The sequence below is a fragment of the Thamnophis sirtalis genome, unplaced genomic scaffold (assembly GCF_051295495.1).
Source record: "Thamnophis sirtalis isolate CommonGarterSnake01/CBP01778 unplaced genomic scaffold, rThaSir2_p1.2 scaffold_8, whole genome shotgun sequence".
Taxonomy (NCBI): Eukaryota; Metazoa; Chordata; class Lepidosauria; order Squamata; family Natricidae; genus Thamnophis; species Thamnophis sirtalis.
In genome coordinates this window covers 588,633-603,477 of record NW_028261388.1, presented here as the reverse complement: position 1 = coordinate 603,477, position 14,845 = coordinate 588,633, and the positions used below count along the sequence as shown (strand labels likewise).

General features: G+C 59.5%; 1 protein-coding gene across 1 annotated transcript; it reads left to right on the top strand.

Annotated features, from left to right (window-relative positions):
- The first annotated feature begins 24 nt into the window (after positions 1–24).
- PGAP2 (post-GPI attachment to proteins 2) lies at positions 25–10,583 on the top strand. The gene is made up of 5 exons (XM_014075794.2): positions 25–285; positions 387–639; positions 2,397–2,503; positions 9,613–9,721; positions 10,382–10,583. Exons 1-5 carry the CDS (start codon positions 115–117, stop codon positions 10,510–10,512), a joined length of 771 nt encoding a protein of 256 aa, XP_013931269.2. The 5' UTR covers positions 25–114; the 3' UTR covers positions 10,513–10,583.
- Positions 10,584–14,845: the final 4,262 nt, after the last annotated feature.

The window sequence follows — 14,845 nt, the reverse complement described above, 5'->3', positions numbered from 1 at the left end:
GAAGCGGCCGGAGGAGGAGGAGGAGGCGCCTGCGAACTACGCTTCCCGGCATCCCCGGGCGGTGCAGCGGCGGTCGAGGCTGCCGGGATCCGTAGTGCGGAGGAGGCGAGCGGGATGTTGCAGGTGGCGCTGCCGTTGGAGCGCGAGCGGGACGGGGCGCTGCTGCGGCTGCGCTTCACCTGGCTGGCGGCCGGGACGGTGGGCTGCCCGCTGGGCGGCTTCCTCTTCTGCCTGGGCTGGTCGCTGCTCTTCCACTTCCATGAGGCCACCGCCACCCACTGCGGGGTCAGTCACGGGGGCCACGGCGGGAGAGGGAGGGAGGGAGGGGAGGAGAGACCCCCCCCGCTGAGCCCCCCCTCTCCTCCCCCCCTCCTCTCCCCCCTCAGGTGCCGAACTACCTGCCGTCTCTGAGCGCCGCCATCGGAGCCGCCACCCCCGAGCGCTACGTCTGGCGCCTCTGCATCGGCCTCCACTCGGCGCCGCGGCTGCTGGTGGCCTCGGCCTACTGGCGCCACTACCGCGCCTGCACCTGCCTTCACCCGCGCTACTCGCGCCTCTGCCACGCCGTCCTGGCCCTGTCGCTGGCGGAGAACCTGGGCCTCCTCCTGCTCACCTACGTCTCCTCCGCCGAGAACCACGGTAGGTGGGGGAGGGGAGGGAGGGGAGCGCGACCCTTGACCTCCCCTCCCCGTCTCTCCCCCCCCCTCCATGCCCTCTGCCAACCCACTGCCCTCAGTCTCCTGCCCCCCCCCCCACATATACACACTGGGCACGGCCCTCCCCCCTTGCCCCCCCCCCCAGTGTCATCCCTTTGTGGTGCCCCCTCCTTCCTCTCTTCCCCGGGAGGGGAGGGCGACCCTTGACCCCCCTCCCCGTCTCTTCCCCCCTGCTCTCTGCCACCCCCACTGCCTGCCCCTCTCAGTCTCCTCCCCCCCCCCACATATACACACTGGGCACGGCCCTCCCCCCCTTGTCCCCCCCCCGTGTCATCCCTTTGTGGTGCCCCCTCCTTTTTCTCTCTACCCCCCCCCCCACCAGTGCAAGAAGTCTTCCAGGCCCCCACGCCTGAATGGGAGCCCCCCCCCCCCAGGAAGTCCAGTGCCGGCACCCGCTCCAACCTGATGACCTCCAGAGGCCACTCCGGTGAGGCCAAGGCTGGTCCTCCAGGCCAGGAGGCCAAAGGAAGCACCCAAGGCCCCAGCTGAAGAGGCCCAAACTTCAAGGCAAGGCAAGAGGGCCCCCCGCTCCCAGCATCCCCTCCGTCTGCCTGCTGTGCTCAATAGCCAGCTTCCATTCCCCTCCCCCCCCTTCAAGAAGGGCGAGGCTTTCTCCCCGGGTAAGATAAGATCACCGTCACGGTCATGTTTTGCTCTGGGCACACCCATGAAGACTGAAACCCTCTGGCCGGCTGCCAAAAGGGGACACCTACATCACACACACAGGGACGGGATGTATGGATACCTGCGTCCACACACATACATACATACGTACAAAAGTCCCTGTCCATCTTGAATACATAGAGCAGTGTTTCTCAACCTTGGCCACTTGAAGATGTCTGGACTTCAACTCCCAGAATTCCCCAGCCAGCATTCGCTGGCTGGGGAATTCTGGGAATTGAAGTCCAGACATCTTCAAGTGGCCAAGGTTGAGAAACACTGACATAGAGGGAAGCTTAAGCCTTCCCAAGGTTGATGCTCCGTGGAGCAAAACTGTGGCTGAATCTGGATGTAAGGCCCTCCCCGAAGGCGTCAGGGAAAAGGGGTTGTGTGGCGTCCCAGATGCTCCTGCGGACTCTGGTCAAGCGTCGCTTGTGTGCCCTGTGCTGGGCAGATGGACCTGAACTGCCAATAATCTTCTCTGCTGTCCTCACCCTCCCGGCAGCACCTTCCTGTCCAGAGCAGAAATGCTTCCAAACCGGAGAGTAACGCAATAATCTGGCTCTGCCTTTTCTCTGCCCTGCGATCAGATGCAGAAGGCAGCTCCTCCACCTGCGTTATTTCCCCACCCGGAGCCTCAGGGCTTCCCTGCCGCAGCTGCACTTCAGCCAAATCCATCCCAGATGGCTGCTGGGAGCCATTGGCCAACTCCCTGACATGCCCAGGAATGGCTCATCCGCCTTCGAGCTGGAGAGAAAACTGGGGACACATCCATGGAGTCATCACCCCCTCCTCACCAATACCCCCGCCACCTTGTCTTCCCTCCTAAATGCCACCCCTCCCTGTCACACCCCTGCCCCTTCTCTTCTTCCCTGATTGCCCTCCCCCCACACATACACACCCCTGTCCTTGTTTCCCTCATCATTCCCCCAGCCCCTCCCTCTCTGTTTCCTTCTCCTTCCCCCCCAACCTCCCCGCCTCCCCCACACCGTCACTCTCTTCCCCCTTGTCTCCCCGCAGGTTTTCACCAACACGCCTTCGGCCTCTTCATTGTCTCGGCCCTCGGACACATGTTCCTGACCTGCCTCCTCTGGCGGCTAACCAAGAAGTATGCCATCAGTCCGGAGGTAAGAATGCCCCCTAGACACCCCCCCTTCCCTCCCCCCAGCTGCCTTCTCCTTTGGACTCCCAGCTGCACCCAGTTTCCCAAGCAGCTGTCGCTCCCCCCCTTGGTCCCTTCCCCTGGTTTGTCTCTCCCTGTCCTAAAGACGGTTCTAAAAGAGGCGTTTTTGCAAACAGTCCCTCTTAAGCGTGGGGATTCTGCTCCCAGGCAAACAACCCTGGAGCCCATCCGGCCCCTCCCAGAACTCTTCTCACAGTTCAGTTTCAACTCCCCCCCCTCCCCAGGCCTTGGCCCTCCCTTCCAGCCTCCCTCCAGGGTTCATGGCAGGCCGGCCCCCGAGGCGGCACTCCTGGCCCTTGTTGGGCTTTAAGGCTTTGCCTGACCTCTGCTGACCCTGCGCCAGATAGGAGCCACCTGGCCAGCAGGTCCTTGGCCTTCCTTTTGTTGGGAGGGGCTGTTATGGCTGTCGCTCGGTGCCTCCCCAGCTGTAGGCGACTGCAGCTCCCAGCCTGGCGAAGCAGCTTTGATACAGAATCCTCCTGGGAAGCTGCTGGAGGGGGAAGGCATCCGAGGTCAGCGTCCTTGGCAGGCTGTCCCAGGTTGGGAGTCTCTCAAAGGGCCTCCCACTGCCCGTAGTTCACCCCACGCGGAGAGGGAGGGTGCAGCCTTGATCCTTGGAAGAAACCTCTGGCGCTCTGTAGAAAGTGGAGGTGCACAGGGAGTGAGGCCTCCGGGAAGCCAGGGCCAAAGGAAAGGGGGCGAGCTGTGTCCGAGGCTCCCTTCCGGAAGGCAGAGGGTGTCTCTTTGGACACGCCATTGTTTTAGTCGCCTCGGGTGGAAGATCTCCAATGAACTTTGACCCCATGCTGCCTAGCATGATAGAAGAGAATATTTGTTTTTGTTTTTTTTAATTTTAAAAAAAGATTTTATTGGTAAAACGAAAATACAACATCCATAACTTGTAAAAAACAATACAACTACATTTCGAGATATTCCCATACTATCAAATCATTATAAACATCAAAGGTTAGGTATCTTATTCCTTCCCTCCCTCTTCTCTTCCCTCATTTACCCTTTTCTTCCCTCCCCCCCTTACTTACTTCTCCTCTGCCTTCCCTCCTTTCTTTTCTCCTTTCCTCCTTTCCTTCCCCCTCCTTTCCCTCCCTCGATCCCCCCCTCCTTCTCACATACCTTCCCTCCTTCCCTCCTCCTTCCTTTTCTCTTAATCTCCCTCCTTTCCTCCCTCCTTCCTTCCTTCCTTTCAACCCTCCTTCTCTCTTTCTTTCCCTCCCTCTTTCCCTCTTTACTACCCTCTCCTCTTTCCTTCCTCCCCCAGTTTCTTCTCTTTCTTCTCTCCTTCTTTCTTCCCACCTCCTTTCCCTTCTCTTCTTTCTCTTCCTCCTCTTTATCCTTCCCCCCTTCTTCTGCCGTTCCTGTTCCTCTCCTTTCTCCTCTCCATCCTGACTTCCCTACTGTCCTCCTTCCCTCCCCTCTAACCTTTGTTACATTTACATATTTTCCTCTGCTGAGGACAACCTGGTTCTCTTATAGGAGAGAATATTTGCAGCTCAGGGTCGAACTGTGTTGCTCTCTGAGCTTGGTGGCTTCCTTGCTGGCCTTTCAGTACCCAACTAGGGAACGTCATCAGCGCTAGAAGGGAGGGAGGCTTGTGGAAAGGAGGAGGAGGGGGGCTTGGTACTCTCTGGGGTTGTTTTGTTGCAGGCGTTTCGCAGCCCAGCTAGGGAACCTGATCTGTGCTAGCAGGGAGTGGGGTTTGCTTGGTGGGGAGGACGATGACAACAGCCATGAGGTTCTTGGTCTTCCCTGAGCCTGGTGGTTTCCTTGCAGGCATTTATTTCATTACCAGTCCTCTGGCTAGCACTGATGGCGCCACCTAACATGGCAAAGAAACGTCTGTGAGAAAAGCACCCAGTTCAGGGAGCCCCAAGGGCCCCCCCTGCTTCGCTTTATCCTGGCTGTGTTGTTTGGACTGGTGCCGGCCGGGTACAAGAAGCCCCTGAGCCCCCCCCCACACACACACCCGGTCTCCTGCCTGTGCTTGGGGGCCGCTCTGGGAGGCGCCCCTGGAACTGAATCCTGGCTTTTGGGGGCTGATCCGGAGATTCTGCCGGCTGCAGGAGGGAAAGGATGGTCCTTGGCCACCAGGGGGCAGTCTTCCTGGCTTGCCTTGGTTGCTTCCTGCTCCTGCGGCTCCTGTTTGTACTGGGCGGGGCATAATTGGGGGAAGAGGGGAGGGTGCGTTGGGGTCCCAGAAGGTTTAGGGCAGAGGTCTCCAACCTTGGGCCACTTTAAGACTTGTGGACTTCAACTCCCAGAATCCCCTAGACAGCAAGGAGGTTTCTTTTAGTCTCATACACACATTTGCAAGTATACAGTTATTATTATCACCTTTTAACACTTCTAAACATTCATTTTTCCATATAAAAAATAAAATATATGATTGGGATTGCTTTGCTTACCATCCCATACACCTATTTTGTTTTACCCCCACTCTACTTTCCTTTCCTCCCTCCCTCCTTTCCCTTTCTTTCTTCCCTTTCCTCTCCCCTATTCCTCTCTACCTCTTCCCCTTCCTACCCTCTCTCCTCCTCCTCTTCCTATCCCTCCCCATCTCCCTCTCCTTCCGTCTCTTCTGGAAGAAAGTTGGGCGGCCCTGGTGCCCAACACAAGGGCTCCCCCCCCCCGGACCCCCAGCCAGCCCAGCCTCTCTGCAGGAGGCCCAAGACCCCCACCCATCCCCTCCCAATAAGTCTGGCTCTGGACAGGGTTTAATCCCAGAAATATCCATCTAGTTACTGCTGCCGGCTCTTCGAGGTAGGCCAGGAAACACGGCTGATGGAAAGCCTCTGCGCCACAGAAGGTTGGCTCGGTTCCCCTCGGAGTAAGGGAGGCGTCCGGTGACTCTATTGTTATCCCTCTCTCCCTTTAAGGCAGAACCATCGCTCAACCATTTGCTCAGGATGGCATAAGGGCCTTGGGCAGGGGGTTGGACTAGAGGACCTCCAAAGGTCCCTTCTGGCCCTAGCGTTCTATGAAGTGAGGATCTCCTTCCGCCTGCAACTGGCCTCAAGGCCGTCTCTCATCCCTCTACAACCGCAAAGAGAGTGCTACCCTTCGGCCCCCCAGGGTTACCCTTTGACCGTGATCGTGATGGGGGTGACTGGAGTTATGGCTGTTGTGCAGAGGATGTGGGAAGCCAAGGGGGGAGCTGTGATGTGAGCCCAGGGAGAGGACAGAACAACAGAGCTGGAAGGGACCTCGGAGGTCTTCTAGTCCAACCCCCTTGCTCAAGCAGGAGACTCTATACCAGTGTTTCTCAACCTTGGCCACTTGAAGATGGGGAAGTGTCTAGGACAGTGTTTCTCAACCTTGGCCACTTGAAGATGTCCGGACTTCAACTCCCAGAATTCCCCAGCCAGCGAATGCTGGCTGGGGAATTCTGGGAGTTGGAGTCCGGATGTCTTCAAGTGGCCAAGGTTGAGAAACACTGCCCTAGAGCGTTTCAGATAGGGGGCTGCCCAGTCTTTCCTCAAGAGCCTCCAGTGATGGAGGATGGAGCAGCCACAACTTCTGGAGGCAACTTCTACGGATTAAATTGTCCTCCCTGTCAGGAAGTTTCTCCTGAATCCCAGGTGGATCAGCTTCCCTCTGTTGCTTCTCTTCCTGCCTTCCGGGGCTTTGGGGAACAAGGCACAATCCCCTCTTTCTTTGGGGCAGCCCCTCAGATACCGGAAGGAAGCTCTGTCTCTGTGTGTGTGTGTGTCTGGAGTCCTCCTCTCCGGTAGACCAGCCCTAGTGAGGGAGGGGGAGGTTGTTAGTGGGGCAGGGGAGGCTCCCTCTGCCCCCATTGAGGAGGATTTGCACACAGCCAGCAGCACAAGCGCAGCCACTTCCTGTGTGAACTTTCACATCGCAGCTTGTTGTCCTCAGTTGAGCCTGAGCTGCACCCAGCCCCCCCCTTTCCCAAAGCCCGGGGCCTGATCCTGTGGGCCCGTGCCCAGCCCAAGAAGCCCCAGGGAGACCGGGGAGGGGAGGCGCAGGGGGGTTCCTTTGGAAATTCAGCCCCCGTCCACATCAAGCAGTGCTCAACTTACAGCAGTCTGAAGTTGCAACGGCGCTGCAAAAAGGGGTTTTTCACTTACGACTGTTCCGTCATCCCCATGGTCACCTAATCAAAGTGCTCGTCAACCGGCTCGTATTTGTGACGGTCGCCATCTCCCGGGGTCACACGATCCCCTTTTGCGACCTTCTGACTAGCAAAAGTCCCAGGGGAAGCCCAGAATCGCTTAACGACCGTGTTTCTGACTTAAGAGCTGAAGTGATTCACTTAATAACTGGGGCAGGAAAGGCCGTAAAACCGGGCGGAACTCAACAAATCCCTTACTTAGCGGCGTAGGTTTTGGGCTCAATTGTCATAAATTGAGGACTATGGTTAGTAACCAGGATTTCCCAGGCGGCTCCTTTTGCACGTGTGAATCTGTCTCGGTTTGCAGGCGGGAGTCTGGCCAGCCCTCCCCTCCCCTTTCACCCCCTTCTCCCTCCGCTGCTGCAGCTGAGACCCCCCCCTGCCTGCCCCTGAATAGGAGCCCCCTGAGTCGGAAGAGGTGCCGGCAGAGGCCTCCCCTCTGTGCTCTCACCCTTGTGCCCGGCTTTTCTCTTTGCTCTTCTCTCCCAAGTGGGTGTTTCGCTTGAGGGAATTCCCAAAGGGGAAAAGACTGGCGTGGGAGGGAGACGGGTGTGTGTGTGTGTTGCAGCACCCGCTCTTGGGGGCTCAGAGATTGCTCAAGAGAAACGACGTGTGGGGGACTTTCTCAGCCCCATCCAGAGCGCGGTTCCTTCTGCAAACTTTCTCAAACTGAAACCACCACACGGGCTATTTGTGGCCCATTCGTGTGATGCTACCAGTAGCTGCTTCTCAGGGCCACCGGTGGTGCCTCCCCCAACCCCCCCAGCACCACCACCGTCTGCTCTAAATAAGCCCTCTGCAAAACCACCCTGGTTGCGCTTGTCTGCCTCAAGAGAGCCGAGGCAGGCAGAGGATCGGAGGGTGAGGTCTGCTTCTGCAGCCGCAGCCCTCCGGGATTGGCTCCGGCTGCAGCAGGGCCTGGGCTGCGCTCGGCCGCGAAGGGGGTTTGGGGAAGGATGTTCTCCAGAGGCCCCAGAAGAGGAGAGCCACAGAGAGGATGCGGGCAGGGGGGGCTGAGGCGTAGGAAGGACGGTTGCAGGAACCGGGAAGGTCTCCTTTGAGGAAAAGAAGGACGAGGGCAGGGATGATGGGGAACCTTTTGGGCCCCAAGTGCCCGAAGCGCATTGGGGCGTGCATGAACAATGCCCCGCAGCACCAGAGGCCCAAGGAGCAGCTGGCCGGTGCACACGCCGGCTGAGCTTCTGGTTTCCAAAGCGGCCATAAACAGCCAAAAGACAGGCATGCGCACGCTGGCCGGCTGGTCCTCCGGTTTCCAGCCTGTGCAGGTACACCGGCCGGCTGGTCTTGGTGTGCGCGAGAGCCCCGGAAACCCGGAGAGCAGCTGGCTGGCTGTGCATGCCCGTCTTTGGCTGCTTGTGGCCGCTTTGGGGGCTGAAAAGCAGAAGAGCAGCGGCCGATGGCACCCGTGCCCACAGGGAGGGATCTTGTGCCCCCTCTGGCGCAGCTGCATAGCTTCACCATTACGGGAGATATGGGGGTGGAGCGATGGCACCTTCCAGTATCTGAGGGGCTGCCAAAGAGGGGAGGGGGTCGTCCTGTTCTCCAAAGCCCCTGAAGGCAGGACGAGGAGCAACGGGTGGACGGTAACCGAGGAGGGAAGCAACCTGGCAGGGAGGACGATTACGCAGGGGAACAGAAGTCGCCCCCGGGAGTTACAGGTCCTGCATCCCGGGGGGGCTTTGGGGAAAAGGCAGGGCAGCTGTTTCACGGGGACTCAGGGGGGGGGTCTCCGGCCGAGGCCCCTTCCAGCCCTGGGGGTGGAGGCTTGGGCCCAGCCGCTGAGGTTGCAGGCCTGGGGGAGGCCCAGACCCTTCTAGCCCTGCATTGAGGGCTCCGGCCAGAGGCTCCTGCAAAGCTGACCAGCAGCTGGACAAAAGCTCTCCTTCTGGAAGAGCCTCTTTCTCCCCTCTGCCATTCGGCAGTTTTCCACCCAGGGGGCAGGGAAGCCACGGGGTGGGGAGGGGGCTGAGTTTCTGGAAACTGCCTGGAATGACCAGGAGGGCAGGGTCTGGAGGAGGAGGAGGAGGAGGAGCTCCCAGTCCTCATTCTCTGGGCCTGCCTCCCCCTGAAGCCTCCCACGGAGCCTGCAGAGAAGCAGGGGGGCTCCGTTCAGAGTTACAACGTCACTAAATGAAAGTGACTGATGACCACGTTTCACACTAACGGCCGTTGTAGCATCCCCGCAGTCACGTGGTCCGAATCCAGGGGACCAGCGATGGTCACGTGACCCCCTTTCGGTGACCTTCTGGCAAGCAAAGTCTGTGGGAGGCCAGATTCACTTAACAACCGGGCTACTCACTTATTGACTGCAGTGATTCGCTTAACACCTAAGCAGTGGGAGGGGGGTTGCTAATTTTTTTACTACCAATTTGGCCATCCCCCCCCCCCCTCCCGCGCATGACGCTTGTGCACATGTGTGGCAGTGTCTGGCCGGGTGGGCGGAACCACCGATCCAGGTTGAACCAGGAGCAAGAAAGGGAAGAAAGGGGGCAAAAGGGTCAAAGCTCACTTAACAAACGTCTCGCTTAACAGCAGAGAGGTTGGGCTCGGCTGGGCTCGTCAGTCCAAGGTGGCTTTTTGTAGGAATGAGGGAGTTCAGCTCTGACAGTTTCAGCCTTGCCAGATGTGGAGGAAGTCCAGGGGTTCCAATCGCAAATGAGGTAGCCCCCCCGTGCCCCCCCCTGACCCTATGCTTTCCTTTCTGCTTGCAAAGGAGGAAAGGGAGACCCCCATGCGCACCCTGTGGGCGTCCCAGGGTGGGCTGGCAACCGAGGGGGGGGGGTGCAGAGGAGGGGGCTCCCTTGGCCTGGGTGGAAGCAGAGGGGGCTGAAGGGGGGGGGTGGGGGTCTCCAGGGGAAGTCACCCCGCTCTCTCTCTCCCCGCAGGAGCGCAAGTCCTACAAGTGGAAGTGGTGGCTCTTCCTCTTCAACTTGCTGACCTTCCTGATGGCCGTCTGCTGCTACTTCCGCCACAACCTCTACTGTGAGGCTGGAGGTGAGGCAGCCCCCCTCCCCCCCCTTCTCCAGACCCCCGCTCTGCCCTCTGCTCCCCCTTCCCACGGCTGGAGCCTTCAGAGCGGGTGGGGGGGGGTCCTGGAGCTGAGCCCCCTGGGAGTCAGGCCAGGCACAGGAAAGGAATTCCGCTCCAAAGGCCTTTGGAGACATGGAAACAGCCCAACAGGCCCTTCGATATCAGCCCGTTAAATCGGGAGGGAGGCCAGTTTTGGAGGCATGGATCTTTTTACGGAGTGAGGTTTATTAAAGCCAGCAGGCCTTTTGGGGGCCCAGAGACCCTCCTTGGGGGCCCACACCTTTTATGGGGTGCAAAGCAAGCTTTCCGTGGCCAATGATGCAAAACCAACGGGGGCTTTGGGTCCGGGGAGCTCAGAAGCTTTAGGCCCCCGAAAGCCCCACAGGGAGGCTTTCTGCGCATGGCCAGGAACTCTCTTGGCTGCCAGAAGGGAGGAGGGGGTGCGGACGTTGAACGCGAACGGAGTCCCCGACGTGGAGCAGGACGTCCCGGGCAGGGTGGGTTTTGCTTCCTACCGGGGCTCTCCAAATTTGGCAGGATCCCCCAGCCAGGGCCAGGCTAGAAGACCTCCGAGGCCCCTTCCCGCCTTGAGACGCCCCGTCCTGCCTCTGCTTCCCCTTGCAGTGTACACGATGTTCGCCTTCCTGGAGTACCTGGTGGTGCTGTCCAACATGGCCTTCCACATGACCGCCTGGTGGGACTTTGGCAGCAAAGAGCTGGTGGTCGGCTCCCAGCTGGAGGACAAGCGCTTCTAGCCCAGACTGGCCGGCCAGCTGGTGGAGGAACCTCTCCATGGGGGGGGGAGGGGGGCAATGCCACTGCTTTGGGAAGGAGCCCCCCCAGGAAATGACTCTCCCAGCACCACCACCCCCACCTGCTGCTCTCCAAAGGACGTTGGGAGCCACTGCCTACTGGGGAGGGGGGCCTTTATCCTCCAGGGCGGAGGGGGCAGGGCCATGGGAAAGGCTCCCTCCTGGGGGAGTGGCGCCTGGCCCCCTTCGGCCCTCAGTTTCCCCCATTGGGGTTTTTGCTGTCCCTAAGGAAGGTGACAGCAGGGCTGGGTCCTGGGGGTGAAGCCGATGGGCAGGAGGGGCCGAGGTCCTTGAGGCTCTCCCCTCCCCTCGGGTTTTAGCTTTTGTGTTGATATCCCCAGGCAGGGGGGAGGGGGGGGGCTGCTGTGATGTGACGGTGTTAATAACCTCCCTGCTTCGGCTCCCTTCCAGAGACGGGGGGGGGGGGCTGGGGAAAGGGTTGAAGGGCGTCTTGTGTGGCTCTTCCCGTCAAAGGTGCAGATGTGGAGGAGAACCAGGCTGCTGTGCGGTGGCTGCTGGGTGGCCGGAACGGGCTTGCACCACGACCAAAGGAGGGGCTTGGCTGAACGGTTGGGCCCAGGGGAGGCCGGACAAGGCCCGGGGCTTCCTCTGGAGCCGGGATTGGGGGGGGGGGGAGAGAGAGAGAGAGATGGATTCGCTCCCCTCCGACTCCCTTCCCCCCCATCCCCCCCCAGGAGAAGGGAGGCTGAGCGGAGGGGAGGCTCCTCCACTGGCCCCAACCCCAAATGCATCCTCTGAAGGTCAAGGCCTTCGGACAGGGGCCCCCCTGCCCCCCCCCCCGAAGCGGTTCCATCCCCTCTGCCTCCCGTCTCCCTGCAGAAACATTTGCCTCCACAGATCATGTATTTTCATCTACTTTTTACTCTCCCCACAAAATAAAAGAGTATTTTTTTAAAAGGAGGGCTCTCTGGGTGGTCTTAGGGGAGGGCAGGGGGGGGTTGACCTTTTTGGCTCCAATCTTACACCGTCAGTCCGTCCCTCCTCCCTCTCTCGCTCTGCAGCCACTCAGGGCTTTTTACAGCCGGGGAAGCATCTGGGGAAATGGAGGGGGGGTGAATTGTTCTCCCCCCCCCCCATCTGAGGAAACCTGGCTAGGGAATTCTGGGACTTGAGGTCCATCTCTCTTCAAAGTTGCCCAGGCTGAGAAACCCTGGAGGAAAGGGTCCTTCTGGCCCCATGCAACTCTATCACTTGTGGCAGGCTGGGGAATTCTGGGAGTTGAAGTCAAAGAGGCACAAGATGGAAGAGATCCTGCATCCAGCTCTGGGCCTCCAATGCTTCCCAAAAGGGGCCGGGGAGGAATCGGAGTGAATTCCGGGGGGGGGGGACCCAAGTCCCATGGGGCACAGCCATGTCTTCCGCCTGTGCAAGGGACCCCCAAGGAGGGAGAGGAGCCCCTCTTCAGAGGCCTCCAGAAGGCCTGGCCTGGGGGGGGGGTCAACAAATTACAGGGAGCCCTTGACTTACAACAGTTCACTTAGTGACCGTTTGAAGTTACAACTGCACTGGAGAAAGTGACTTATGACCAGTTCAACATCCCCGTGGTCCCATGATCAAAATTCATTAGCAGTTGGTTCATATTTACGACGGTCGTGGTGTCCCAGGGTCACGTGATCCCCTTGTGTGACCCCCCCACAAGCAAACTCAATGGGGAAGCCGGATTCACTTAAGGACCATGTCGCTAACTTAGCCACTGCTAAGCCACTTCACTTAACAACTGTGGCAAGAAGGGTCATAAAACGGGCAAGGCTCCTTAACAACGTACATTTTGGCCGCAGTTGTGGGTCGTAAGCCAAAAACTACCTGTGACGCTCAAAAGGCCAGGCGAGGCATCGCGAGGCGTTTCATGAGGGCAAGAAGTGTTGGCCTGTGGAACACAGTGCCACATGATGGGTGGGGGGGGAATGCTCCTTTGCTGGGAAGGATGCTCTAGGCCAGTGTTTCTCAACCTTGGCGACTTAAAAGTCCTGTGGACTTCAACTCCCAGAATCCCCCAGCCAGCTATGCTGGCTGGGGGATTCTGGGAGTTGAAGTCCACAGGACTTTTAAGTCGCCAAGGTTGAGAAACACTGCTGTAGGCGGAGCCAGCCTGGAAGTGGGTGTGGCCAGAGGTTGCCATTCAGCCCCCAGAGATGCAGCCTTTCCAGCCTCCTTGGGATCCGGTGATCCCTGCGATTGGGGGGGTGGGAACCACTGGAAGCCCACCAGTCTTAAAGTTGCCAGGTTTGGAGAGCCCTGGCATCATAGGCTGTCAAGGGGGGGGGATCTTGATGTCTGCTCCCCCCCCTGTTTTGAGGAGGAGGCCTCGGGGGTCCCAAGTTCAAAATCCACCTTCCAGTAGACGAAAGCAACCAGATGACACCATTGAGTGGAGGTTCCACCTTGTTTTGGACCTTGGAGAAGTGTTACGGGGCTGCCCCTCCATCTCCCCCTCCTCCCCAGACTGAAATCCTTTGGGGGCAGGGGCCCCATTCCCCATCCTGCACCAGCCGGCCTGGCACAAGATGCCCAGCCCAAACGGAATCGAGCCATGAAACGCCAGCTGTCCTTTCTGGGACATTTAGAAAAGGCAGACTCTGGATCCTTCCTCAAAGCACCGGAGCCTTGATGGAACCTCCATGGGCAGGAGCAGTGAATGAGTTGCTTTGAGTGACTGGGCCCCCTCGGTCCTTGCAGCTGGCCAATGGAAAGGGACCCCTCGTGGGGGGGGGGGAGGACAACTGGCTCGATTATTATTCAGAGATTGCTACTGCTCCAGTATCATTGATGCTATTGCAAAGAATAGCGGGGGGGGGGGCAAGGTCCAGAGTTACCTTTCCTTAAGTTCTCCCGAGTTGTCCTGGGCCCCTGGATGACGCAGACCCCGCCTCGACCCTGGAAGGAGCCTCAAAGACACCGGGGAGGGCAGTTGCCATCTTTATTGAGGGGGGGGTTTGACAAAAAGACCCTGGTGCAGGGAATGTAGAAGGAGCCCCCCCCTCCCCCTGAGTCTCCCAGGCCAAAGGCTGGAGAGGCCGCTGCTCTCGGGCGTGGTCAGCTGGACAGGAACAGGAGGAAGCGCCGGTTGGGCAGGGGGGGCGTGTGGGCAGCGAGACCCCCATATTTCCTTCCGGGAGGGATGATTCACCACAAAGGGCTGAGAGCCGTAACGTCTGAAAGTCTACCTGAGCAGGGAGAATCCTGACTTCCAAGCCGTCCGGCAAGTTTCTAGTCCCTACGACAGTGGAACCTGGCCGGCCAATGACTGGGCCTCGCCAAGGGTGTCCGGGAAGTCCGAGAGAGGCTGGGTTTGAACTGAGGCGGGTGGGAAGCAGCTGGACTTGGGGTCTTTCCTCTTTCAAGGCAAAGCGTGTGCAGAACCGGGCTCTCTTGGGAGCCTCCCTTGACGTGCGCAGGGGATGCCCCGTGACCTCTGGCAGTGGAAGGCGGCGGAGGAGGAAAGGCCTGGGCCGCAGAATGGGAAGCCCCGCGGAGAGACTGCGCACAAGGAAGGCGGCGGAAGCACTGAAAGCGGAGCGTTTCCTTTGTAAACAGGATGTGGAGGAGGAGGAGGGGGTGGCAAAAGGGGCATCGCGCTTGGCAGCTGCCACAACTCCCCCATCTTTCGACTCTGCAAGGCGCACCTGGCCTCCCTCCACAGTCCGAGGGACCCTTCGGCTGGGCGTCGCTGAGTGCGAGGGATTCGGGGCGCTTTCGGTTTCACCCTCCTTCTCCTGGGGCGGATTTTCTGCCAAGAGGGAGCGAGGGAAAGCGGGTCGCTTGGCACCTCTGCCCGGGAAGAGCAGGGCAAGGGGGGGGAAGGCCGGGGTGTGTGGAGAAGGAGGCGTATCCTCTGGGTCTCCGGAGCCTCTCCGTCCCCCAGTGGCCCCAGGGGGGCTTTTCCAAGAGGCCCCTGGACGCCCCGGGTTTTCTTCCTTCGAGAGGCTTCGCTTCGGCTCCGGGAGCAGGAGCCCAGGAAGCCCAGCTGCCCCTTGGAAAAGCCCCTCTGGGCGCCTCTCCCGGACACCACCCAGGGAACGGGGAGCTTTGCCAAGGCCGTCCTCTAGCTGCCACCACCCTTTAGCGACCAAGGGTGCAACAGCCCTGTAAAATGCGACTTATGACCAGTCCTTGTTCTTACGACTATTCCCGCATCCACCCGGGCCCTTGGCCACCGGCAGGTGCTTACGACAGCTGTGGCATCCTCTCGGGCCCACGTGATTGCCACGGGCGACTTCCTCAGCCGGCTCCTGACGAGCAAAGTCAATGGGGGACG